Source organism: Rhinopithecus roxellana, chromosome 15 (genome assembly GCF_007565055.1).
Source record: "Rhinopithecus roxellana isolate Shanxi Qingling chromosome 15, ASM756505v1, whole genome shotgun sequence".
NCBI classification, from domain to species: Eukaryota; Metazoa; Chordata; class Mammalia; order Primates; family Cercopithecidae; genus Rhinopithecus; species Rhinopithecus roxellana.
The window spans coordinates 13244930-13272042 of record NC_044563.1 but is presented as its reverse complement, the minus strand read 5'-3'; the positions used below and the strand labels follow the sequence as shown (position 1 = coordinate 13272042).

Here is a 27113-nt window from a genome sequence, read left to right as displayed (position 1 = left end):
AGAGTCCGAGGTGGGAGGACTACTTGAGCCAGGGAGTTCAAGGCTGCAGTGAGTCGCAATCTCACCACTGCACTCCAGCCTGGGCCACAGAGCTAGACGCTGATTCAAAAAAAAAAAAAGAGGGCCGGGTGTGAGAGCTCACGCTTGTAATCCCAGCACTTTGGGAGGCTGGGGCAGGCAGATCACTTGAGGTCAGGATTTCAAGACCAGTCTGGCCAAAATGGTGAAACCCCCCTCTCTACTAAAAGTACAAAAATTAGCTGGGCGTGGAGGTGCACACCTGTAATCCCAGCTACTCAGAAGGCTGAGGCAGGAGACTTGCTTGAACCTGGGAGGCGGAGGTTGCAGTGAGCCGAGAGGGCGCCGCTGCGCTCTAGCCTGGGTGACAGAGAGAGATTCTGTCTCAAAAAAAAAAAAGTCTCCACTTTACAGAGAAGGGAAAATGGATTTGCCCAGAGACACTGGTGGAAAATAAATGGTGACACTGGTTTCGGTGTGCTGGCAGTCTAAGTCAAATCTGTGATCTTAAACCAGACTGAGCCCAAAGGACACAAACTGCCCAGAAGGAGGGGGTGTCAGTCATGTCAGGTCTGCCATCTTACTGACCACATGGCTTTGGGCAAGTCCCTCAGCCTCCCAGACAGAGCCTCTGTGTCCTCCTCTGAAAGACACCTTATCTCCTAAGTTTGTTCTGATATTGATGTTTCGAATCTGGCTCTCCTGTAGATACAGTGAGCATGTGCTGGAGGTACCAGCAAACAAGGCCCATGACTGTGTTTTTAAAGTTTTAAAGACTCCAATAATTTCCAGGCACGGTAGCTCATGCCTGTAATCCCAGCACTTTGGGAGGCCAAGGTGGGCAGATCATTTGAGGACAGGAGTTCGAGACTAGCCTGGCCAACATGGTGAAACCCCATTGTAGCCCACACGGACCTAGGGGGACTGAACAAAGCCAGGCAAACGAGGGAATAAAAGACAAGAGACAAAAGAGTATTTGGAAGAAGTGGTCAGGGGGCACCTTGCCTCTAGTGGACAAGGGCCCTGAGCTTTACCCAGCCCTCTGTATTTATTAGGCAAAAGAGATAGCGAGAAAGGGGGGAAGTTTGTCGGGTATGTCAGGTAGTGGTCAGTCAGCCATTTGGCCCATAGCAGGCTTTCGAGACTGCATCCTTTGAACAATAGGTGCTAATTTTCTCAGTAGATAACTTGAAGGAGCACAAGGCAAGGGAGTGAGGCCCTCAGCAAACCTTTTGGTGGCAGGATGTGGGAGTTTGCCCACATCCTGCATTCGTGATAAACAGTTTGCTGTTTGATCATATAGCCTTCAGTGGAATGCCGAATTGGTCACGATCTCTTTGGCCTTTTTGGCTCCCAACACCCCATCTGTACTAAAAATACAAAAATTAGTTGGGTGTGGTGGTGCACACCTGTAGTCTCAGCTACTTGGGAGGCTGAGGTGGGTGAATCACTTGAACCCGGGAGGCAGAGGTTGCAGTGAGCTGAGACCACGCCACTGCACTCCAGACTGGGTGACAGAGCAAGACTCCATCTTAAAAAAAAAGACTCCAATAATTAATATATCAGGGTGGTGATCTGTTAATCATGTGGTGATCAATTAATCACACAGTAGCTCACACCTGTAATCCCAGGACTTCGGGAGTCGGAAGCAGGAGGATCACTTGAGGCCAGGAGTTTGAGACTAGCCTGGGCAACATAGTGAGCCCTCATCTCTACCAAAAAATCTAAAATAAATTAGCTGTGCATGGTGGTGCACGCCTGTGGTCCCAGCTACTTGGGAGGCTGAGGTGGGAGGATTACTAGAGTCTGGGAGGTTGAGGCTGCAGTGAGCAGTGATAGTGCCACTGCACTCCACCTGGGTGACAGAGCAAGACCCTGTCTCAAAAAAAAAAAAAAAAAAAAACAGATGAAAAGCAGTGTTGAAGTAGTCAAAGCAGGAAAAGTCTGGATTTTGTTGAAAAAAAATTTTTGTATGTGTGACAGAGCTCTGTCAGCCAGGCTAGAGTGTAGTGGCACTATCATAGCTCACTATACCTCAACTTCCTGGCTTCAAGCAATCCTCCCATCTCAGCCTCCCAAGTAGCTGGAACCACAGGTGCATGCCCCCATACCTGGTTAGTTTTTTTCACACCTGGCTAATTCTTAAATTTTTTTGTAGAGATGGGGGTCTCACTATAGTGCCCAGGTGGGTCTCGAATGCCTGGCCTCAAGAGATCATGAGATCCTCCCGCCTCAGCTTCCCAAAGCGCTGGGATTATAGGCAGGCCTTGCTGGAATTATTTGTCTGCATTTTAGAGTTCACTGTAGTTTGTACTTGTAATTCCATGTTGCTGGGGGGCAGAGGCTTATTGTCCCTGGGCCACTAAGATCTTGCAGTGCTTAGAGAGCCTCCAGGGGCTTCACTGGGGCTTGGAAGAGGTGCTAGGTCACAGTACGTAAAGAGCAGCTGGCAGCCCTCACTGTGATGGATATTGTGTATAGGCATCCAGTGTGTCACCCTCCCTTCCTGATTCTGGGCCTTAGAATTCCAGGACCACAAAAGGAAGTGATTTCCCACACAGAGACCTAGACCAGAGCAGTCACTCACTGCCCAGGGCAGCTGTCAGCCTGCTACCTGCCTCATTTCCTCAGCCCAGCTGTGGAAAACCAACTCTGCCATCTTCCTGGGATTCCAAGGAACCGTCACAAGTTCCTGGCGGCCTCAGGTCTCTGGCTTAAAGGGACAGACTCCAGTTTGTGGAAGTGCTGACCAAGCTTGAGTTGATCAGGAGGATGATGCCTGGCCAGGACTCTGAGCTGAGAGCCTGGGAGGGGTAGAGGAAGAGGCCCAGGATTGTGCCACAGGGGCGAAGTGGGAGAGGCAGCTCCCCTAGGCCTGCCGTCTCATCACTTGGAGCTTAGCCATAGCCACAGGTACCTCCAACACTCTCTCAAAAACTAGCCAAGGCCTGTCTGCGACTCGACTCACCAAGGGCACTCACCCCACCTGCCACTGCTTTGTGCTGATGCCAAGGACTCTTTTGCAGTACAACCTAGCAATTTCTGAGCACTTTTCACCCACTAATTCTCACAAGCACCCTGAGGGAGTACACGTTATCCTCACTTTGCAGATGAAAAAGGTAATCAGAGAGGTCGGGACACTTGTATAAGGTCACACAGCTAGAATTGGTATCTTGGTGAGAAAAGGTGGGGGGTGGGGTTAACAATGATAAGAGCTCTTGCTGTGTGCCAGGCCTTGCGCCAGGGATTCAATATATGTTCTTTCTTTCCCATAGCAGCTCTGCAGAGGCAATGATTATTACCTCTTCCTACAAGGAGGAAATGGGAGGTCAAAGGGGAAGGGTAGTGGTGGGTGCCGGTCAAATGTACTGGCCACAGGGCACAGCCTCCAGTTTTGCAGTGGCCCAGACATCCCAACCCAGGTTGTCCACAGCACCTCTCTCTTGCCCCTGGCCTGATGGGTAGAGATGCCCAGGGCAGGCTCTTGACATCTCCTTCCCTCTGGGATCAGGCCCTCCAAGGCCTTGGCGCTTCCCCCAGAACCCTCTTCCTTGAACCTTCAGTTGGGCAGAGGATATTGCCCTCCCCCAGGGCTCTGCAGTTCCATATCCTGAAAAGGCGATCTTTCGGCAAGGAAACCTGTAATCCAACAGGGATTAAAGCTCCCCCCTGGGGAGACGCGCTCCTAAGCGCTGCTGATTCACTGGTTGAATCGTCACAACCCTGCACCAGCAGGCAAGGAGGCTGTAGCTCAGGGGAGTGAAGCAACTTGCTCCAGATTGCATGGGGAGCAAAGGCCCAGAATCGGGCCTGGCTGGCTCTTCAAGGCTGCCACCAGTCAAGGTTGGGAGTGACAGGAAAGAGCCCTGGGCCCTGCAGGGAGGGGCCAGCCTGGAAGGGGATCAGCCGTCACAAGCACCTGCTGGGAGCCTTCCATGCTCAGCAGGCTCCCGTGGGGCAGGACTTGTGGTGGTCCAGGTAGCCTCCCCTTACTTCCTTTCTGGGGGCAGTAGGAGCCCTTCGGGACCCCGGAGTGCATGGGCTGTGTTCACACCAGGTTCTAGGCGGGCTCTGAGCACTCATGACTAGATCGGCTGAGGGGTGTCAAGCTCTGGCTGGGTGTGAGGGCATGGGGGCACGGGGTCAGTATTTGCTGATTTCCGGGCCCACCCATGTCCCAGGCTAGCGGATGGCCAGGCATGCCCTGTTGGGCACCATGGGCTGACACTTAGACAACCTGACTCCCACCCCTCACCACCAGGTCTGCTTTCTGCGCCAGTATTCCAAGCTGTGGTCCCTTTGTCCTGCTGGCTGAGTCGGGCTGGATCTGAGAAGCCACACTGTCACAAGGTACATTCTAGATACCCTTTGTCTACTGCCGTCCCAGGACAGAGCCAAGAACTTGTGTGGGATGCAATATGGAGTCCTGATAAAGGGTTTGTGGTCTGCCACCTGGTGTATGCATTGCCTGCACCCCAAGGGAGAGGTGAGAAGGCAGGTTCAAGCCCCTTCTAAGGCAAAGCCTGTGGGTGAGCTGGGAAAGGCAGATGACAAGGAAATAAAGCAGACAGCATGAGCTCCAGGCTTCCAGCAGGCTCCCAGTGCCAGAGTCAGGCGAGGCCAAATCAGGAGGCCAGTGTGGGCAGGAGCCCAGGCAAGGGCTTCATGGAGGAGGAGGGAGTCTCCATGACCTCACAGAGCACCAGCAATAATCTGGCAGCATCAGGGCTGAGGTGTGGGTGAGGCCAGGGCCCTACAAAGTCCCCACCTAAGCACACCAGGCCTCCGACAGCATCATAACATGAGGGTCAAGGCTGAGGGGACTTATCCAGGAAGACATCAGAAACAGTATGAAACTCAAGAGAGAGCCCTCGTGACCTCAGCCAGGCCTCAGACCAGCAGCGTCCCAGGAAGCGGCAGGAAGCACATGCTAGGCCCTGCTGCAGCCACCCAGTGTCCCTTTCAGGCTGGGCCACTCGCACTTCCCGGTCCCAGCCTTGCCCAGAACTCTCATCCCTACAAATAACAATTTAGTTTCTGACCTATCACATGGTCGTTCCAGCCTCAGGGCTTTATTTTTGGTTTTCCTTTTATATTTTTATTGTTCTGAGATGTAGCTAATACACAGAAAAGGGTGCAAAACACTCTTCTGGTCAATGCCTGTACCACCACCCCACAGGCCAGAAACACAGGTCAGGGTAGGCCAAGCCTACCCTTAAGCTCTTCCACATCCTCCCCCAAAGATAATCACTGTAGACTTTTTCCTTTACCATTTACCATAATCATTTCCTTTGTTTTCCTTATAGTTTTACCATCTATGTAGGAATTCCTACGAATTTGTTTGGCTTCATTTGCTATTGAGATTTGTGTTGTACACAGCTATCATTTGATCATTTTCACCTCTGTTCAGTGCCCGGTGGCATGAATGTGTATTTATCTACTCTAGCATTAACAGCTGCTAGTGTTGCTCCCAACATTGCAGCTGCGAACTCACCTCAGTCCTGCTGCAGGTGTTGGGGAACTTTCTTCAAGGCACAGTCCTGAGAGCGGAACTGCTTGGTCACAGGGTGTGTCAGTTTTACTAAATAACACCCAACTGTTTTCCCAAATTGTTTAGACCAATTTATACTCCCACCAGCTGGGTATCAGTTCCTGTTGCTTCACTATCTCATCAATACTTGGTATTGTCCAACTTAAAAGTGTTTGCAAGTCAGATGGGTGTTAATGGCATGTGATGTCTTATTACTAGCAATATGGAGCACCTTTCCTGTGCTTATTTACTGGGAGGGAACCTTCTTCTGTGGCTATCTTAGGTCTTCTACCTATTTTTCTGTTGTGCTGTTTTTTCTTTTTTTTTTTTTTTGAGACAGAGTTTCATTCTTGTCACCCTGCCTTGTCAAGTACAATGGCATGATCTTGGCTGACTGCAACCTCTGCCTCCCAAATGCGATTCTCCTGCCTTAGCCTCCTGAGTAGCTGGGATTACAGGCATGCACCACCACACCCAGCTAATTTTGTGTATTTTTGGTAGAGATGGGGTTTCATCATGTTGGCCAGGCTGGTCTTGAACTCCTGACCTCAGGTGATCCACCCACCTCGGCCTCTGAAAGTGCTGGGATTACAGACGTGAGCCATCACACCCAGCCAGTCCACCTTTTTCTTGATTGCAGTTGTATTTGTGCTACGGAAATACTCCTTGTTGTTTATACTGCTGCAAATATCCTTTCCCTACAACCACCTCATTTTCCAAGTGGGAAAACTGAGACTCAGAGAGGATAAGCCACATGACCAAGGAACACATGGCCCGGTCCATGCGTTTCCAAGCTAGTTCTGAGTTCCAGTCTGGCTACTTCCCAGGAGCAAGTTCACAGGCAAATTAGCCTCTCTGAGCCTCAAGTTTCCTCACCTGTAAAAGAGAAAATAATTATTATTGTGAAAGAAAAAAATGTTTGCAAAGATTTTAGCTTCAAGCCTGGTTCTTACTAAGCGTTCAAGACATAATAGGGCTGGCCGCGTATGGTGGCTCACACCTATAGTCATAGCGCTTAGGGAGGCTTAAGGATCGCTTAAGGCCAGCCTGGGTAACACAGAAGGGCCGTCTCTATTAAGTTAAAAAGTAAACAAAAAGAACAGGACTAAAATGTACTGAGGTGTACTCCCCTCACATCTTTCCAGCTGTGATGCCTGTGCTCCTTCTCCTACCTAAGAGATCACGGAAGATGGCAAGCGCCCTGCCCACCCTTGCCGAGGCCAGGAGAGCAGATGATATGACGACTGGCAGGTGAACTCTCACCCACATCTGGCCCACCCTGTCTGGTACCTCTGACTCCCACTGACTTTTCCACCAGGTGCTGCCTAGCCCAGCTGTTGACTTAACTGACATCTGGAGCACAGTCCATCTGGCTCCCAGGAAAAGATCCACCCACACCCTCTCCCACATCACTCGGAGATTGAGACACAAGTCACCTGCCTGAGGCCTACATGGCTAGGGTGACTGCCCTCTGGGAGTGGAAGGGAAGCTGCCAGTTTCGGTCTCTACTGATAAGGAGTGAGAGAGACATGGTCCATCCCTGGAGGAGAGGCAACTCCCAGCCCACTTGCTTTTCAGTGCACAAAGCCCAGTCATGAAAGCCACTGACTTTATTGATCTAAAAAACTTTACAAGGACAGTGACTGTTCTGCCCAAAAAGGAGCCAAATGGTATCAAACGGACTGAAAGTGAGGGTCGGGGGTGAGGGACCGGGCCAGGACTCCATTCAGGAAAGCTGGTAACTGTCACCAGGAAACTGGCAAGGGAAAAGGGCGGGGGAGGCATGCAAGAGCGAGAATCCAAAAAAGTTGAAATGGTTAGGGGAGAAAACTCCCAGAAGACCCTGGAGTACGTCGGAGGCGAGTACGACAACAGCAATCATCTTTTCCTTCGTAGAGGGCAGGGGAGGAGTCCCTACTCGGCTGCAAACTCTGGATGAGGGCTGGGGATTGAGAGCTTCCCAGAGAGGATCACAAGAAGGCGTCGCACCACTCTCGAAGGCATCCGAAGCAGTCCCGGGACTGCTTGGCGTTGGCGCCGCACGTGTCTTTCAGCCATTCCCGGAAGAGGTCTTCATCTTTCTTTAGCACCAGAAACTGGCCAAGGACAACATAGGCCTGCAAAACAGGGAAAAAGGAAGGGGTGTGTTGCTCAGTGTTCAGTGAGGGATAAGAGCAAGGCGGCCATTCCTGTGCCATTCAGATTACACAAGCCCAAGAAGCAGCGTGGGTTTTGCCCCCATCTCCTCTCCACCAGGTGCCCAGGCTCTGGCAGCCTCTTCAGATTATACCCCACTGTCCACCCCCTAGCAGATGGACTCACTTCCCTCCCACCCCCGCCTGCACCAGGTACAGGCGGCCACCCCACACCTTGTCAAAGCCCCTCTCCTCCAGCTTCTTGCCCAGGACTTCACCAATCCCAGCCAGGCTCCCCACTGGCTTCTCCCCCATGGGCTCTGCCACGAAGTCTCGGTGCTTTTGGGAGGTTGTCATCTTGATCAGGCTTAATCTAGGAATCCCAAAAGAAAGGCAGATTAGGGCTGAAGACCTGGAACTCCTAAGAGCCCATTAGCAATCTCACAGTAAGAGGCAGCCAAGCCAGGGGTTACGGTGGCTTCCTCGATCCCCCTCATCCTGAAAGGAGAAAACTGAGATCCAGGGAGACTCTTCCCTACTATTCTGAAAAGGAGTTTCTTCCTGCAGGACCTGGATTTTGATCTTGCCCCAGAGAAAAAACGATCTTGCCTAACAGGTGGCGCAAGCGGGGCAGTGGGAAGATTCCCAGAGTCAGTAGCCAGGACTGCCCGGAAGCTGTCACTCTCTCTGTGACCTTGGCTGACCAAGAAGGCACTGACTGCCTGGAACAGCCACTTGGCGTGGAAAGCTAACTAAAGGGTCTCTCTATCTACAGGGCGAAGCGCACACCGAGGGCTGCGCACAGCCGCTACGCGCCCACGAGGTTCACGCCGCACCCCAGCTCCGCCCCCACCGCGCGCAGCCGCGGCCCGCCCCCTCCCGCGGCCCGGCTTCCACGCGCCGCACCCCGCCCCCTCCCCGCAGCGCGGCCAAGCTCTCCCCGAGGGCCCGCCACAGCGCCTGCGGCCCCTCTCCTCCCCTTCTCCCCGCAATCCCTCTGGCCTCCAGCCAGGGCCCTGCTCCGCGGCTCGCGCTCACCGGCAGCTTCAGTTCCCCTAACGGTTCCTCCCGCCACCCTGCCGCTCCCGCGGATACGTCAAGCCACTAGAACTTTCTTCCACTTCCGCTTCCGGGTCGCCTCAGCCGCCTTTAAAAAAAAAAAAAAAACCTTCCACGTTGGGCCCTTCTAGCCAGTTAGAGCTATAGAGTTGAGGCGCCACGGACCTCGACGGCGTCCTTAGTAGGCGCTCCTTTCCGGTTCTTCGCGGGAAGCCCTGTCTTCTAAGGTCTCGCTCCTCGAGCAGTTCTGAGGGAGAGAGGCCTCCAGGGAGAGAACTTCCTTTCTGTGCTGCCCGGACCCGGAACTCAAGGACTTAGGCTTGACCGACCTGGCGTGGGGAAGAGTTAGAAGACGGACAAGGGAGGGTACGGGTGGCCGGGAGGCCTCTGAGACAGCGCCGGAAGACGGTTTTCGGAGGGATTCGACTCAGACTCACGTCGCACTCCTCGCAGTGGGACCGGTGGGAACTGGGAACGCTGGAGACCTGATTTCGAGGTGACGCTGCCGTCGCGGCCGCCGGCAAGTTCCTTTACTGTGTTTTCTTGGCTCAGCCTTGAAGTGAGTCGTGGACGATCCTCTCTCAGCGTCCAGCCTGGACAGCGGGGTTGCTCCGGCAGCGTTCCTGGGAGCCCAGGGCCAGAGACTGAGTGTGGGTGTTTCTCTGAGGGTCTTTTCTCCGGGATAGACAGGGAGGAGGAAGGAGAACGGCAACTAGAGATGACAGTGTTTCCTTCGGAAACCATCAGTCTTAAGGGTACTGGCCCTCGTCTTCTAAGTACGCAAGTCAGAAAAATGCAGATGTCGCAGACAAGCCTGCTCACCTCAACCTTTAATTAACTAGTTCCTGGCTTGGACCGTCACGGTGGCCACCTAATTTGTCTCCGGCTGTAGTGTGTTGCCAGACTCAACTTCTCTGTTGTGTGGACTATGCCAGACTTGGGGTGTACAAGCGTGTTGAGAAAGATACGGTTTATTTCAAACTCCTTCCAGAGAGGTTGTCAGGATGATTTCTCTGGAACATGCCTATAGTTTTATATTGCACCAGCACGTAAGATTGTAGAAGTTACTTTTTTTTTTTTTTTTGAAACGGAGTCTCACTCTGTCGCCCAGGCTGGAGTGCAGTGGCACGATCTTGGCTCACTCTAAGCTCCGCCTCCCGGGTTCACGCCATTCTCCTGCCTCAGCCTCTCAAGTAGCTGGGACTACAGGCGCCCGCCACCACGCCCGGCTAATTTTTTGTATTTTTAGTGGAGACGGGGTTTCACCGTGTTAGGATGGTTTGGATCTCTTGACCTCGTGATTCGCCCGCCTCGGCCTCCCAAAGTGCTGGGATTACAGGCGTGAGCCACCGCTCCCTGCCGGAGTTACTTTTACATGACATGCACTGTATTGTCCCATTCTGTAACAGTGCTGAGTTAGCTGTTATTTTTCTGGGACCTAGAGAAGTTGAATAGTTAGGAAATACACGAAGGTAGGATTTGAATCCAGGCAGTTAGACTTCAGAGCCCATGTTCTTAACCAAGACACCGTGTCACCCCTCAGTAAAAGGCCCCTCCCCATCTTCAGAACAGTCCTGGGTTCTGAGCCTGCCATCCAAGGAACTCAGGAGGAGGAGTTGACAGTCTCTTCATTCCTAACCACTCTGGGACAACTTCAGCATGTCTCAGGCCACCAAGAGGAAGCATGTGGTGAAGGAGGTGCTGGGGGAGCACATCGTGCCCTCCGACCAGCAGCAGATTGTCAGGGTGAGTGGCTTTGGGCACAAGCTGCTCTGCTCCCCACCCCTCCAGCCCTGGAGGGCCCCTGGGATGGTGGCAGGGTGCGCGTGGCTGAGAGAGTGTTTGACCAATGAGACTGATTCTTGGTCTCTCCTGAACCAGGTACTCAGGACCCCAGGGAACAATCTGCATGAGGTGGAGACAGCCCAAGGGCAGCGCTTCCTGGTGAGCATGCCCTCCAAATACCGCAAGAACATCTGGATCAAGAGAGGTGAGAGGATCACTCCTGTAATCCCAGCACTTTGAGAGGCTGAGGTGGGAGGATCGCTTGAGACCATCCTGGGCAGCATAATGAGACCTTGTCTCTACAAAAAGTAAAAAATTAGTTGGGCACGTGCCTGTGATCCCAGCTACTCGGGAGGCTGAGGCCTGAGAATCACTTGAGCCTGGGAGGTGGTGGCTGCAGTCAGCTATGATCATGCTATTGCACTCCAGCCTGGGCAACAGAGCAAGACCCTGTCTCAAAAAAAAAAAAAAAAGAAAAAAAGAGAGGGAGATGAGAGAGGCAGCCCTTTCTAGGAGATAGAACCACTTCCTATAGCTTTGGCTTTCCTTATTGCAGGCAGTCCTGACTTTGCCTTTTCTCTTCTTACCTACAGGGGACTTTCTCATTGTTGACCCCATTGAAGAGGGAGAAAAGGTGAAGGCTGAGATCTCGTTTGTGCTCTGCAAGGACCACGTGCGCTCCCTGCAGAAGGAGGGCTTTTGGTAGGTGGTCCCCTTGATCACTGACTCTGGCTTCTGAAGGCATTGGTTTCCTAGCTTGGGAATTAGGGGAGGGAAGGTCATGGCATCCCAGGCAGAGACAGCTGGAAACAGCTCTTTTGTGAGAAATTGATTTGTCCTCCCTGACTTTGCTCATCTCTTGGCATAGGCCTGAGGCCTTCTCTGAAGTGGCTGAGAAACACAACAACAGGAACAGGTGAGGAACAAGCCTTGCGGTGGGGCACATGGAAAATGAGGGGTTCATGCTTTGGTGCCTTGAGGGAAAAATAGAGCCTTTTTTCCTCCTTACATAGGGTATCTGTTGAGCGCTCCTACGTATGTGGTACATAGTTATGAATGTGGCTTGAAGGTCAGATTCTCTGGGTTAAAATCCTGACTTTGCCACTTAAAGCTGAATGACTTTAAGCACGTCATTTAATTCCTTCAAACTCTATTTTCCTTATATATAAAATGGGAGCGTTGTGAGGATTAAAGAAGTGGATGGCTTGTAAAATTGCTTAGTGCAGCATCTGGTGTGTGATGCGGGTTCATTAAGCATTAGTTGGTGGTCATAGAATTATTATTCCTGACTGAAACAAATGGCTGTGGCACACGTTTGGGGAGTGGGTTCAGTCTTTAGCCTGTTTCTCTAGCCAAGTTTCCCCACTGTTTGCTCTGTCTCTGTCCCTTGTTTTAGTCTTTAAAGGGTGCTGTAGGGCCCTGACTGCTGGGCCGGATGGTCCTCCTTTTTTTGGAACTCCTTGATTGTAGATCTGGTTTTCTCAGAAGGTGCTGGGCTAACTCTGCTCTCTTCCCTTCGTGCAGACAAACTCAACCAGAACTCCCAGCTGAGCCACAGTTATCAGGAGAGGAGTCCAGCTCAGAAGATGATTCTGACCTGTTTGTTAACACAAACCGCAGACAGTATCATGAGAGTGAGGAGGAGAGCGAAGAGGAGGAGGCCGCCTGAGACTCCAGGATCCACTTTTCCACTTGCTCAGGGACTGGCCCCTGGCTCATCTGGGCTTGGACATTCCCAGGGTGCTCTGCAGATCTTCACCCCGGGTGAGGACAAAGCAGGGCCCCTCTCTGAACTGATGTTTTGATTAGGAGAATTAAACCCCTGGTGGGTTGGTGACTTGTTCTGGTGTCTGAGTGGCTCTCTCAGGGGACGGAGACTTGTGGTGAAGTGAAGAGCTGCTCCCTGGTAGAGACCTTGTGACTGGGTGGGCTGAATGGGAAGGAAATGGGAAATGGCTGGAGTCTTTCCCAGGTGGTTTGTTCTTTCTTACTGGGCACTTAGAAAGTGCCAGGCCTTGCGCTGGGCCTCCTTGCATGTGTGTAACAGCTGGGAGCACTCCTGCTTTCTTGCCTGCTTGCAGTTCATACCGATTCAAGCATTCAGGATGACAGCCCTAGGACCTAACACCCACCTGCCTCTAAGAGACGCTCAGGAGCCCATGGTGCCTCGTGCTCTTCTCCCCGCCTTTCTAGTCACCCTGCGTACGGGAGTGCTCACCTCCAGCCACTGTGTCCGTCCCCACATGCCATCCCGTCTCTCCCACCGCTCTTCACCATCCATCACCTCCAGAAGGTGGCTGGCAAATCTCTCTATCCTTACCTTTGTTTTGAATGGTCTGGCCATCTGACTTTATTTGAAACCTGATTATTCCCTGAGGACATTGATTGTCTTGTAACCTTTTAAATGGAGGCTGCTTTTCCACCCTCACCCTTCATCCTTCTAACCAGCCCTGACATTCTCATGATTAACCTCTGTCTTCACTTCCCTCTTGCGTAGCATCAGTTCCATGGTCCACTCTACACCCCAGTCTCCCTCCATTCTGTTCAGCTAGTAAAACCCTAACCCTGGGTAAACCCAGTCATTCACCTCTGCCCAAACCCAAGTCACCGTCATTAGGTGAGAAAACAGCCAGCCTGGCCACCCGTTGTACCTTAAGTTTATCATTACAAACCTCAGATGGACACTAAGCACTGCCCAGTGGATCTACTCTGGGATGTCTATTTCAAAACTTCTGTCTTATCTATCAATTCCCCCTTCTTGTGGTAGTTACCACAACCCATGCCTCATTAAGAAACAGCAGCTATCAGAGGGAACACCTGCCTCCCCGTTACCAACTCTGCAGATGTGCTCACATACCTTCCTGTTGTAAGCCAGTGGGACTTAAACCTTACTTTTTTTGAGAGAGATTCTACCTGTGTTGCTCAGGCTGGAGTGCAGTGGTGTAGTCTCCGTTCACTGTAACCTTCACCTACCAGGTTCAAGTAATTCTCCTGCCTCAGCCTCCCAGGTAGCTTGGACTATAGGCATGCACCACCACACCTGGCTAACTTTTTGTATTTTTAGGAGAGATGGTGTTTTGCCATGTTGCCCAGGCTGGTCTCGAACTCCTGACCTTAAGTGAGCCTCCTGCTTCAGCCTCCCAAACTGCTGGGATTACAGGTGCGTGCCGCCATGCCTGGCTAATTTTTGTATTTTCAGTAGAGACAAGATTTTGCCATGTTGGCCAGGCTGGTCTCGAACTCCTGACCTCAAGTGGTCTACCCACCTCGGCCTCCTAGAGTGCTGAAGTTACAGGTGTGAGCCACTGTGCCCGGCCTCTTTTGCTTTCTTAAAGACTTTGGTCAGGTATATGTGTTGTTGGGTTTTGTTCTGTTTGGATTTGGGTGTTTGATTCTTTTGTTTTTTTGTTTTGTGTTTTTGGCCATCCTGTCTACTGGATATGATGTGTTAGTGCCAAGCGTGCTGTAGAATCTCCCATTTCAGAAACAGGCGTGAAAACCTGTACTAATTCCCACGTCTTCCAGCTATCACTTCATTTATCTGTTTCTCATTTACTTCCTCTTATAGTGTGGCTTTAAACATATATACATCTGTATATATGTAGTATGTATGAATATACATGTATAAAATATATAGATGTATATACAAAAAATAGACGATATGGGTTAAAGATATGTATGTGTGTGTATCTATAATTCATCTGAAGTTGTTTTTTCTGAGAGGTAGCAAACTTCTCCTAAAGGGAAAGTCACTTGTCCCTATACTATTTCTTGGATGGTTCATTCTTTGCTCACTGGAAATACCTTTTTTTTTTTTTTTTTGAGACAGAGTCTCGCTCTGTCACCCAGGCTGGAGTGCAGTAGCACAGTCTCGGCTCACTGCAAGCTCCGCCTCCCAGGTTCATGCCATTCTCCTGCTTCAGCCACCCAAGTAGCTGGGACTACAGGCGCCCACCATCACGCCTGGCTAATTTTTTGTATTTTTTTAGTAGAGATGGAGTTTCACTGTGTTAACCAGGATGGTCTCGATCTCCTGACCTCGTGATCCGCCCACCTTGGCCTCCCAAAGTGCTGGGATAACAGGCGTGAATCACCGTGCCGGGCCCTATTTTTTATTTTATTTTATTTTTAAATAAATATTGTAGAAAAATTAGCGGTTTTTCATCTTCCTATTCAGAAATGAGATATGTTCTTTGGGAAGGTGGTGTGGTCTTCAAATGGGCTTTTACTTCCAATTTGATTTAGTCTTCGGAGTTTTATGAAAGTCCTAGTTACTGGTAATGAAGGATCTGTGGAAATCACCTTTGCCCATCCCTGGCATCCACCTGTGTGTCCATCTTTGTGTTGCCCACCTTGTTGAATGCGCAGTTCTTCAGTTGATCTTGTGGCTTTCTAGATGGCCAAATCGTATCCCACTAATGGCAGTTTCATCTCCTCCTTTACACTTATGTCTATTTCTTGTGAATCTTGGAGGCCAGGACCTCCAGTGTGAGGTTGCATGGCACCCTTGATTGCCCCTTTCTCAGTGGGAATGGTTTTCACGTTGCATCCTGAGGTAGGACGCTTGCTCTGGGCTTCCAGTAGATGATCTTCATTAGGCTGAAGATGTTTTCTTCTGTTCTAGCTTATTGGGTTTTTTCTTTTTTTCCCCTTCCCTTTTGTTTAACAGTGATGAATGTTGATGTCTATGGAGCAAATCAAAAGATTTTATTGTGTGATTGTACTGAGTTACAGTAATAGGTTTCCTAATGTTGAACGCACCTTGCATTCTGATATAAACCTTGATTAGTTTTACAGTATATTACTTATTTACTTGGGAGTTTTTGTCTCTGTCCCTGGGCCAATCCCCTCCCTTGTTTTAAAAAATGACCTTCCTGTTCTATTTCGGTATTAGCTTTATGCTAGCCTTGCAAATGGGTTTGGAGACATCTTTTTCTTCAGGCTTGAATTGTTTATAGACCAGGCATTTGTTTCTTCATCGTTTTGTAGAACTTGTTTACAAAAACATCTGTGCTGGATACTTTTTTCAGGGGTTGATCTTTGCCTTTTAGTTTATTCAGTTGTGTTCTGTTTACAGTTTTCTATCCTTGAGTCAATTTTGATAATTCGTATCATTCTAGGATCGTATTTCATATATATTTAAACTTTTTGGGCAAAAGGTCTTCCATAATATTTGTATTATTTGGAACTTTCTTTTTTTGTTTGTTTGTTTTTGTTTTGTTTTTGAGGCAGAGTCTCGCCGTGTTGTCCAGGCTGGAGTGCAGTGGTGTAGTATCGGCTCACTGCAACCTCCACATTCCGGGTTCAAGTGATTCTCCTGTCTCCGCCTCCCGAGTAGCTGGGATTACAGGCGCCCACCACCACGCCCGGCTGATTTTTGTATTTTTAGTAGAGATGGGGTTTCGCCATGTTGACCAGGCTGGTCTTGAACACCTGACCTCAGGTGATTGGCCCCCCCTTGGCCTCCCAAAGTGCTGGGATTACAGGTGTGAGGCACCATGCCTGGCCTATATGGAACTTTCTTCTAAATGACAAAATTGAACTTAAATTAGAAGTAAACAAGGCTCGTTGACCTGAGGTCTCTGAGTGGCACGCTTCGGACAGGGTAAGCCAATGCCAGCAGCACGATTCCCCAGGCTCTCTCATGTATCTCTGTCATCTCTGCTCCCAGCTGATCAATGTCTTTCCCTCCTACAGATGTTTTCTGTAGGAAGCTTGAGTTTATACACAGAGGTCCTAATTGAGGATCCCTGTATTTCAGTGAAGAGCAGTGGGTCTTCCTCAGGTCATTTGCTGTGCTGGAGCAGTCACTGCAGCCAGGCCTGGGGGTAGGAGGGTGTGGAGGACTGGGGTGGGGCAGGATGAGCCACAAGTAATTCTTATATGTTTCCCATGGAATAGAGAGGTTCTATTACCATAAAAAGTGGGGCAAGGGGTGAGGGCAGGTGAAATCAAGAAACACATGTTTATATTTTGTATTTTATTTGGCCAGCTTTGCAAGAGGTCTTCCTTACTGGCCTTTTCCTTCGTTTCCTGGGTTTATTTGCTCATTTTGGATTCTTGAGATGTGTGCTTAGCTAATTTAATTTCAATTTGTTTTCTAATATATTCAGGGCTATACGTTTTCCTCTGAATAGTCCTCTGTTGCCCACTTTGTGTGTGTTTTTTTTGGCCTTGTATCTGTAAGCTTGGTCTTATGTTTTTCTTTAGCTGTCTCAGTGATACTGTGATCTACGTAGTAACATCTTTCTTTTCCCCTAAAACCTTTTTGTTTCCACTTCATCTCTTACCAGCCATTCAGCTTCTGTGGGCTGTAACTAAGGGTCCTGATGGAGGCAGGGTCCTTGTAGTCTGCACGATACTTTCCTATGTCATTCTCTGAAGCTGAATTCCACCTCTGTTCTCCCAACGGAATGGTGGGATCCAACCATGTATGAGTAGATCTCCCAGAGTGAGCTGAGATCTGACGTTAAGAGCCCCTTGTCCCGATGTCATGGCCAGTCCCTGTGACTGGCTGCCTAATAGTACTTACTGGCTTCTCTTGCAGTTATGCTTGAGACTTTGTGGCCCTTCAGACCCTGCACCTCTGTCACTTCAGGACTAACCTCTACAGCCAGGTCATTTCCACCACGGCTTCCCCGTGTGGCCCAGTGCACTTTCCTCCCTTGCCACCCAGCCACCCCTGTGTGTGTGCCAAGGAGCACAGATGGCAATCTGAGCTCCCCACATGGATTTCCTCCTCTAATCTGTAAATGTGGTGGAATATAAATTTCTCACGTTAAAATATCCTTGCATTCCTGGAAGAAGATAGTCATGATGGATTTGTTACTATACTGCCGGATTTGGTTCTCTGGTATTTTGGCATCCAGGTGTATAGGTGAAATGGTTTAAGCTTTTCCTTTTCTGTAGTGCCCCCACCCTTTGTTTTGTATCAAGGTTATACCAGCTTCATAAAATAAGTTGAAAAGTGTTTTCCCTTTATTTTCATTACAAGAGTTTGTATAAGATTGGAATTTTGCATTTCTAAAATTTTTGGTAAAGCTCGCTGTAAAACCAACCATGCCTGGTGTTTTTTTTAGGTGGGTGGGTAGGTAGGTTGAAACTAAATTGTCAGTGGTGATAGATTACTCAGGTGTTCTGTTCTTCAGTCATCTTTTCAAGGAAAAAATTTTTATATTATTTATTTATTTATTTTTGAGACAGGATCTTGCTCTGTCGCCCAGGCTGGAGTGCAGTGGCACCATCTCTGCTCACTGCAACCTCCGCCTCCCAGGTTCAAGTGATTCTCATGCCTCAGCCTCCCAAATAGCTGGGATTACACGTGTGCGCCACCATGCCCGGCTCATTTTTGTATTTTTAGTAGAGGCAGGGTTTCACCATGTTGGCCAGGCTGGTCTCAAACTCCCTATCTCAGGTGATCTGTCCACCTCAGCCTCCCAAAGTGCTGGCGTTACAGGCATGAGCCACCACACTCAGCCCCCATATCTTCTCATGTTTGCTATGGCTTCAAATTTTCTGGTACAGAGTTATTTGTATGATTGCCTTATGTTTGTAATCTTGGCTGTATCCAAAGTTATGTCCCCCTTTTTTATATGTAATATTGTTTATTTGTGATTTCTCTCTGTTATACCTGGTCAATCTTGGCAGAAGGTCATTATTAGTCTTTTCTAAGCACCAGCTTTTTGTTGTCATTCTTTGTCATTGGTATTTCATTAATTGCTGCTCTTACCATATTTCCCATTTATACTCCCTTTGTTTTTTGTTTGTTTTTGTTTTTCTCTCATAACCAGTGGGAAACAAACCAGCCCCTCTGGGTTTATCCTGTAGTTCTTCCTCTTTCTCCTTTCTTTTGTTTTGTTTTGTTTCTGAGGCGGAGTCTGGCTCTGTCACCCAGGCTGGAGTTTAGTGGTGTGATCTCAGCTCACTGCAACCCCTGCTTCCCAGGTTCAAGGAGTTCTCCTGCCTCAGCCTCCCAAGTAGCTGGGATTACAGGCATCTGCCACCACACCAGCTAATTTTTGTATTTTTAGTAGAGACAGGGTTTCACCATGTTGGCCAGCTGGTCTCGAACTCCGACCTCAGGTGAGCTGCCCACCTCGGCCTCCCAAAGTGCTGGGATTACAGGCGTGAGCCACTGCGCCCAACCCCTGTGGTTCTTTTTCTGACCCTTTTGGTTACTTTTCAGCTTTACCTCCCCCTCACCCCAAACTATTTTAGAGAATTTTCAGACCTAAAGAAAAAGGTGAAAGAATTGTGAAGTAAGTCTTGTTTGCCTTTCAGCAGGGTCACCAGTTGAACATTTTGCCATGTTCTATTTCTCTACACATGCACACATGCATAGTTTTTACTTTTTTTTTTTTTTTTTTTTTTGAGATGGAGTTTTGTTCTAGTTGCCCACGGACACCACCAGCGGTTCATGCTGTGTGTGTGTTTGATCCACAAAGTGTTTGTCGCTTGCAAATGGCGACATTTGCAAGAGAATCCAAAAGTCCCTGTGGGAGGTGTGGAGGCATGCGGCATGCCTCACCTGGTGACACTGAAGAATGAAGAATTAGCGGTAGAGGCTGGGCGTGGTGGCTCACGCCTGTAATCCCAGCACTTTGGGAGGCCAAGGCAGGTGGATCACCTGAAGTCAGGAGTTCGAGACCAGCCTGCCCAACTGGTAAAACCCTGTCTCTACTAAAAAATACAAAAATTAGCCAGGTGTGCACACCTATAATCCCAGCTACTCGGGAGGCTGAGATTGGAGAATCACTTGAACCCAGGAAGGGAGGCAGAGGTTGCAGTGAGCTGAGATGGCGCCACTGCACTCCAGACTGGGCAAGAGCAAGAATCCATCCAAAAAAAAAAAAAATAGCAGTGCCCAGGGCTGTACAGCAGGTGCCAGTACTGGCAGCAATTCTTTCAGTTATTGTGATAGATTCTCATGACGATAGAATACTCACTTTGTTATTTAATCCTTGCTAATCCACAAAAAGTTGCCAAGTACCAGAATCCTTTGTTACTAACCAGACCAGGCTGTTCGTTCTTGAACAGCATTGGGGCATCACTTTGTTTTAATAACTCTTGTATGAGAAGAGCACTGTCTTTTCCTCCTGGTAGCAATGTGGCTCCAACTGCTGGCTGATGTAAGAAGGTACAGGCAGTTCCTGGCTGTGTATTCAACTGACATTTAGAGAAGCCACCAGCAGAGGTCACCCTAAGCACGTAAAACCAGCAAGTCAGCACCTTGCCTCGGGCTACAGAACCCTAAAATATCGAACCTAGTAACACAGTCTCCTAAGGGAGCTGCATCCTTGGTCCAATCAAAAGGTCCACATGCCCTAAAAGCAGTTAGGACGCTGGTGAACCACTAGCGTCCTAACTGTGGTGAACCACATGCCCTAGCAGCAGTTAGGACACTGCGAACACAAGCTCCATGCCCGCAGAGATGGATTCACTCAGAGATGGATTCACTCACCGGATATGGTCAGAAGTCGCTTTCCTCCCCAGCAGCATTTATAAGCTGGAGTACAGTGCTTGGAGGGTGGTGGGGAACTGCCCTGGTTTGTTTTTTTTTTATTTTTTGGGGGATTGAGTGTCACTCTTGTTGCCCAGGCTGGAGTGCAGTGGCGCGATGGCTCACCACAACCTCCGCCTACTGGATTCAAGCGATTCTCCTGCCTCAGCCTCCCGAGTAGCTGGGATTACAGGCATGTGCCACCACGCCTGGCTAATTTTGTATTTTTAGTAGAGATGGGGTTTCTCCATGTTGGTCACGCCGGTCTCGAACTCTAGACCTCAGGTGATCTGCCCGCCTCAGCCTCCCAAAGTGCTGGGATTACAGGCGTGAGCCACTGTGCCCGGCTGCCCTGGTCTTTCAGTTAGAAAGCACCCAAATTGAGGTGCAGGAGGACTCACGTGGCGGTATCGGTATCTGGACAAGGATGAGGTACCCTTGTAGTTATTGTCTGAGGATTCAGGGAGCCTGGGACCTGGTAGGTTGGCAGCAAGGAGGGGCTGGTGAGACCTAAGAACTGTGGCCTCTGAAGGGATCCTCTCCCCAGCGCCCCTCAGCACATGTATTCTGCTCCTCTTCTAGTGACTGCTGAAGCTTTCAGGCCTTTGGGGGTTTTGCCTTCCTGCATTCTTCTCTGAAGGCTCCAAGTGCCTTCTTTCACGTGGGTCCCCCAGGCACCTCATGTCTGCCATAATTCAGCTTTCGGGAATGGAGGTCTGTCTTATCGATTCTACTCATGATCTGTGGCCACACCCTTCCTTCCTTCCTCCTGCCCTCCCTTCCTTGCTTTGCGATCTAGGCTCACTGCAAACTCCAGCCCCTGGATTCAAGAGATTCTCCTTCTCCAGCCTCCTGAGTAGCTGGGATTACAGGCACCCGCCACCATGCCTGGCTAATTTTTTGTATTTTTAATAGAGAGGGGGTTTCACCATGTTGGTCAGACTGGTCTTGAACCCTTGACCTCAGGTGATCCACCCGCCTCAGCCTCCCAAAAGTGCTGGGATTACAGGCATGAGCCACTGCACCCAGCCCACACATTCCTTTTGTGGGGGTGGGGCCGCAGGGAGACCTGTCCATCTGTCCTCCTGCTTCTTGCTTCTCCGTTTCATTTTGTCCAGGGTTGACAAATCAGCCATTTCTGAGGACCCCTCCTCTCTGCCTCCTCCCCCAGGTGGAGTGTGCACTGGCACAGAAGGGCTGTGTTGCTTCTCTCACTCCCCCTGAACAGGTGCCTGGGGAGGGAAAGGTCTGGGACCCGAGGCAGAGCAGGTGGCATGCTGTGTCTGTTGGGCAGGGGTGAGGTGGGGAGGACACTGGCAAGGCTTGTTAAGGCCAGGAGGTACGGGGCTCAGGGACTCAGAGAATCAACATGCAATGACAGCATTGGTGTGTCTGGGGCTCAGGGAGAGGGAAGTGGGACCCAGCCTGGCCTGAGTGGAGACCCTGAGTGGGGCCAACTCCGTCTTCCCAGTGTGTTTGGGCTTTGGAGACATGCCCAAGGCAGGACAGCACTGATTCTCACCATAGCCGTGGGGGCCAGGACGGCTGTCTCCTCCGTACACCACAGTGAAGACATTCAGACCAACAGAATATAGGAGTTTATCACCAACAGACAGAAGGAAACAAACTTCAGAAACAATGAAAAGATTTGACTATCAGTATTTTATTAATATCACAAAATATGTTAAGAGCGCTTACCATCTTTTTGTCTGATCTGGAGTAGTTTAAATAGCATTTGAATGGTGTATTGTCTAAAGGTAAAGCCTTTAGATAATAAACTTTTTTTTTTTTTTGGTATGGAGTCTCACTCTGTTACCCAGGCTGAAGTGCAATGGCACGATCTCAGCTCACTGTAGCCTTCGCCTCCCAGACCCCAAGTGATTCTCCTGTCTCAGCCTCCTAAGGAACTGGGATTACGGGCACCTGCCACCATGCCCGGCTAATTTTTGTATTTTTAGTACAGACAGGGTTTCCCCATTTTGGCAAGGCTGGTCTCGAACTGCTGACCTCAGGTGATCTGCCCACTTTGGCCTCCAAAAGTGCTGGGATTAAAGGTGTGAGCCACCGTGCCGGTCAATAAACTTTTGAAGTTTTAAAAACATCTAGGCTTGGTGCCTTTTTTGGTGTGTCAAAAAATAACCACAGCAAAGATTTACATTGTTTTTAGCTTTGGAAAATGGATAGCTCTTTATTAGAAGGCACTGTAGTGGGAAGACAGCAAGTTACAGGCCTAGGAAATGAAGAACTTTAGAGAAGAGAGGAAGGAGAAGGCAAAACCAGTGAGCTAGTTCCTTATGTCATATGTGAGTCACCATAGGAAGAGTTTATGAACTTTCACTCATTCTCATGCTGGCTTTTTTTTTTTTTTTTTCCCGAGACGGAGTCTTGCTCTGTCGCCCAGGCTGGAGTGCAGTGGCGCGATCTCGGCTCCCTGTAAGCTCCGCCTCCCGGGTTCACAGCATTCTCCTGCCTCAGCCTCCCGAGCAGCTGGGACGGCAGGCGCCCACCACCACACCCAAGTAATTTTTTGTAGTTTTAGTAGAGATGGAGTTTCACCATGTTAACCAGGATGGTCTTGATCTGCTGACCTCATGATCCGCCCACCTCGGCCTCCCAAAGTGGTGGGATTATAGGCATGAGCCACCGCGCCCAGCCATGCTGGCCATTTTTTATATTTATGTCATTATGTAAAATGATGCTTGATTTTTTTTTTTTGATACAGAGCCTCACTCAGTCACCCAGGATGAAGTACAATGGCACCATCTCGGCTCACTGCAGCCTCTACCTCCCAGGTTAAAGGGATTCTTCTGCCTCAGCCTCCTGAGTAGTTGGGACTACAGGTGTGTGTCACCAAGCCCGGCTCATTTTTGTATTTTTAGTATAGATGGAGTTTCACCATGTTGGCCAGCCTGGTCTCGAACTCCTGACCTCAAGTGATCTGCCCACCATGGCCTCCCAAAGTGGTGGTATTACAGGCGTGAGCCACTGCACCCAGCCAATGCTTGTTATATCTTAACATGAACTCAACATCAATTTTTTTTCTTGAATACTGTTATGTATACAAGAAAGTGCACAAATAATACATTCTCACAAAGTGAGCACTCCCTTATCCAGCACCCAGATCAAGAGACAAAACAGCCTCCCAAAGAAAGCCCCGTGAGGTTTTGCACTCTCTACTGCCCCAAACCCCTATTATTATTATTATTATTATTATTATTATTATTATTATTATTATTTTAAGAACTGGGGTCTCTTTCTGTTACCCAGAGTGGAGTACAGTGGTGTGATCAGAGCTCACTGCAGCCTTAACTTCCGGGGCTCGGGCAATCCTCCCACCTCCAGCCTCCTGAGTAGCTGGGACTATTGGCACACACCACCACGCCCGGTTAATTTTTAAAATTTTTTTGTAGAGACAGGGTCTTGCTTTGTTACCTAGACCGCTCTAGAACTCCTGGCTTCAAGCAGTCCTCCCACCTCAGCCTCTGAAAGTGTTGGAATTACAGGCATGAGTGACTGCACCCGGCCTTCTATACTGTTTCTAACAGAATAAAATAATGTTGCCAGTTTTTGTATTAAATGGAAGCAGACAGGAGGTACAATTTCATGTCTGTGAGGTTCATCCATGTTACTCATTCGGTTATATGAATGTCTACCCTTTGTTGATTTTTTTTTTAGAGACAGGGTCACCCAGGCTGGAGTGCAGTGGCCATTCACAAGTGTGAGGATAGCTCACTGTAGCCTCAAATTCCCAGGATCAAGCAATCCTTTGCCTCAGCCTCCTGGGTAGCTGGGACTACAGTTACAGGCATGAGCCACCACACCCAGCTACATTTAAAAAATATTTTTAGAGGTGGTTGCCAGGCTGGTCTTGAACTCCTGGCCTCAAGGGATCCTTAGCCTTCCGAGTTGCTGGGATTACAGGCACAAAGAACCATGCCCGGCTATTTCTTCTTCTGTTAATGGACATCTGGGTTGTTTCCAGTTTGGGGCTGTTATAAATAGTGCTGTTAAGAACATTCTTGTTCATGTCTTTGGCTGAACATATGTATACTTTTCTGTTGCTAAGCCAACATGTTCTTGCTCTCTCTTTTTAAACAAAGTTCTATAATGGAAATTTTCAAACATACTCAAAAGTAGACAGAATGGAATAATGAACCCCATTGTACCTGTTACGCAGCTTCAGTTTTCTTTTGTTTGTATTTTTTGGGGATTTTTTTGAGACATGGTCATGCTCTGTCATCCAGCCTCCAGTGAGGTGGCATGATCCTAGAACACTGCAGTCTCCATCTCCTCCTGCCTCAACCTCATGAGTAGCTGGGACTGCAGGTGCATGTCACCACGCCTGTCTGATTTTTAAATTTTTTTGTAGAGATGGGGATCTCACAATGTTGCCCAGGCTGGTCTTGAACTCCTGGCCTCAAGCAATCCTCCTGCCTCAGCCTCCCAAATTGCTGCAATTACATGCACGAGTCGCCATGCCCAGCCAATATCATCATCATTATTACTAACAATAAGACTATTAAATGTGTTTAAGAATTCATTATGTTAATTTAAAAAATTATTTTAATAGACATCCTACTAGGGATGTGAGGTCAAAATATTCTATAGACATCCTACTAGGGATGTGAGGTCAAAATATTCTATCGTAAAATCTTTTGAAATAATTCTGGTTGGATGTGGTGGCCCACGGCCAGAACTGCAATGGGTACAGTTGCCTGAACTGAATCCTTTTGCTAAAACAGACTATCGGCTGGGTGTGGCTTATACTGCAATCCCAGCACTTTGGGAAGCTGAGGCAGGAGAATTGCTTGAGCCCAGGAATTAGACCAGCCTGGGCAACATAGCAAGACCCTATCTTTGCAAAAAAATTAGCCAGACATTGGCCAGGCGTAGTGGCTCATGCCTGTAATCCCAGCACTTTGGGAGGCTGAGGCGGGCAGATGTCGAGGTCAGGAGATCGAGACCATCCTGGCTAACACAGTGAAACCCCGTCTCTACAAAAATACAAAAAAATTAGCCAGGTGTGGTGGCGGGCGCCTGTAGTCCCAGCTACGCGGGAGGCTGAGGCAGGAGAATGGCGTGAACCCGGGAGGCGGAGCTTGCAGTGAGCCGAGATGGCACCACTGCACTCCAGCCTGGGCGACAGAGCAAGACTCCGTCTCAAATAATAATAATAATAATAATAATAATTAACAAAAATTAGCCAGACATGACAGCATGTGGCTGTGGTCCCAGCTACTCAGGAGGCTGACGTGGGAGGATCACCTGAGCCAGGAGGTCAAGGCTGCAGCTAGCCATGATCGTACCACTGCACTCCACCCTGGGCAACACAGTGAGACCTTGTCTTAAAAAAAGTAAAAAGGACATTACGGCCGGGCGCGGTGGCTCAAGCCTGTAATCCCAGCACTTTGGGAGGCCGAGACGGGCGGATCAGGAGGTCAGGAGATCGAGACCATCCTGGCTAATACGGTGAAACCCCGTCTCTACTAAAAAATACAAAAAACTAGCCGGGCGACGAGGCGGGCGCCTGTAGTCCCAGCTACTCGGGAGGCTGAGGCAGGAGAATGGCGTGAACCCGGGAGGCGGAGCTTGCAGTGAGCTGAGATCCGGCCACTGCACTCCAGCCTGGGCGACAGAGCGAGACTCCGTCTCAAAAAAAAAAAAAAAAAAAAGTAAAAAGGACATTACTAGGCTGGTGACCTGCTAATGGTGGCTGCAGATGGAGAGGCTTCCCTTGGCAATGATTTAGTGGGGTGGGATGGGGGTGGGGCTGGGCCCAGAGGAACTGACCCCCTTTGTACCATTGAGTGAAGCCAGTAAACCTGCCCCACCCCAGGCATACCCCCTTCTATGAGGTACTGCCCAGCCCGGCAAGCAAGCGTGCCCACTGCTCATCAAGGCGGAAGGCAGGACTCATCAGCTTGTAGTCAATGCAGTGGCTGGCAACAAAGCTGCTCCAATCCAGAATGCACCCCGGGGAGAAATATGTCTGAAGTCATCATAGCTGTCTCGTCTGCAAAGTGACTTCCCAGAGGGTTACCTGACCTCGGCCCTGCTGCAAAGGAATCATCACTGTGGGGTCCAGAACCTCAGGTGGGTGTCAGGGCCATCCATGGGCACTGCAGGAATACTCTTCCGTGGACAGACTTCACATGTCACCCTCGCTGCAGGAAAGTGTCACCTACCGGTGCAGACATCCATGGAAGTGACATATCTGCTGCCTACTTTGGTGCAAGGAAGCACGCAGGGCGACACAGAGGCCTCCACACAGCCTGGTGTCTGTCATTTTGCTGGCTGTGCTGTGTTTGGGCCTGGCCCTCTTTTGGGCCTGCCTGAAGGTCAGCCACCCTGTCCAGAGCTTCTCCTGAGCCCCACGAGGACTCACAGACTGTGCCTGGCCCCTTCAAGGGAGCAGGGAGCCAGCAGCTGCCATCCTTTCTGGGTAGAGGTGGGAAGGAGCCGGGCTGTGTTTGGGTCTGGGGTAGGCAGAGCCTCTGCTGGCCAGCCGCTCCCGCAAGGCTGCTGTGTTTACAGAGAAGCAAACCAGGTGTTGTTCCTAACACTGAGTCCCACAAGAAGACAGTTCTAACCTCGTCCTTCCCATACACTCCCCGAGAGCCATTCCTGTTCCTTCCACATTCCAGAGCACGACGGGTGGGCACCCCTGGGCCTGCCTCGGCTCCCTCAGGCTCTTCTCCCTACCTTCCACGTCCTGGTGTGGGGGTGGTGACAGCCGTGGCTCTGCAGACCACAGGATCTGGCCTATATGTGACCATTTAACAGAGTACGTGTCCCTAGGCCTGTATTTCCCTTAATTCCTCCCTCGAGCCCCCTAGCTCCCAACTGTAGTATTTAACTGGGCTGGGGCTGGGTAGGATTGCTCTGTCCTGGGGGTGGCCAGGGACTCACCCAGTGCTTATAAATAAATAAGGTCACGACTCAAAAAAAAATAGACATTAGGACAGTTGGGGTCTAAAATGAGGTGGAAGTGATGCATCAGTGGTACTTTTCCCGATGTCCTGGGTGGCGTTATGTGGGAGAACGCCCTTGTCTGCAGGAAACACACACTTGGTTGGGGCAGTACGGA

The 27113-nt window shown here is 49.7% G+C and overlaps 2 protein-coding genes across 4 annotated transcripts; one reads left to right on the top strand and one right to left on the bottom strand.

Annotated features, from left to right (window-relative positions):
* Positions 1 to 7140: 7140 nt before the first annotated feature.
* On the bottom strand, positions 7141 to 8830 carry BANF1 (barrier to autointegration factor 1). The gene is made up of 3 exons (XM_030918106.1): positions 8722 to 8830; positions 7918 to 8056; positions 7141 to 7665 (listed from the first exon to the last, which is right to left on the bottom strand). The coding sequence occupies exons 2-3, from the start codon at positions 8038 to 8040 to the stop codon at positions 7519 to 7521; spliced, it is 270 nt and encodes an 89-aa protein (XP_030773966.1). The 5' UTR covers positions 8041 to 8056; positions 8722 to 8830; the 3' UTR covers positions 7141 to 7518.
* Positions 8831 to 8891: 61 nt separating this feature from the next.
* EIF1AD (eukaryotic translation initiation factor 1A domain containing) lies at positions 8892 to 12369 on the top strand. 3 transcript variants are annotated; one of them, XM_010366440.2, is made up of 6 exons: positions 8892 to 9262; positions 10310 to 10488; positions 10624 to 10732; positions 11121 to 11229; positions 11396 to 11443; positions 12052 to 12369. In XM_010366440.2, exons 2-6 carry the CDS (start codon positions 10402 to 10404, stop codon positions 12194 to 12196), a joined length of 498 nt encoding a protein of 165 aa, XP_010364742.1. In that variant the 5' UTR covers positions 8892 to 9262; positions 10310 to 10401; the 3' UTR covers positions 12197 to 12369. The 3 variants fall into 3 exon arrangements, with proteins under 3 accessions (XP_010364742.1, XP_010364740.1, XP_030773965.1); XM_010366438.2 differs by having other exon boundaries at positions 8892 to 9392; XM_030918105.1 differs by having other exon boundaries at positions 8892 to 10488.
* The last annotated feature ends 14744 nt before the right edge of the window (positions 12370 to 27113 follow it).

Coding starts and splice junctions, on each gene's coding strand:
- BANF1 (XM_030918106.1), bottom strand. CDS start 8,040: ATGACAACCTCCCAAAAGCACCGAGACTTCGTGGCAGAGCCCATGGGG. Junction 7,666..7,917: donor AGGAGAGGGGCTTTGACAAG/GTGTGGGGTGGC, acceptor CCTGTTTTGCAG/GCCTATGTTGTCCTTGGCCA.
- EIF1AD (XM_010366440.2), top strand. CDS start 10,402: ATGTCTCAGGCCACCAAGAGGAAGCATGTGGTGAAGGAGGTGCTGGGG. Junction 10,733..11,120: donor GAACATCTGGATCAAGAGAG/GTGAGAGGATCA, acceptor TCTTACCTACAG/GGGACTTTCTCATTGTTGAC. Junction 11,444..12,051: donor AAACACAACAACAGGAACAG/GTGAGGAACAAG, acceptor CCCTTCGTGCAG/ACAAACTCAACCAGAACTCC.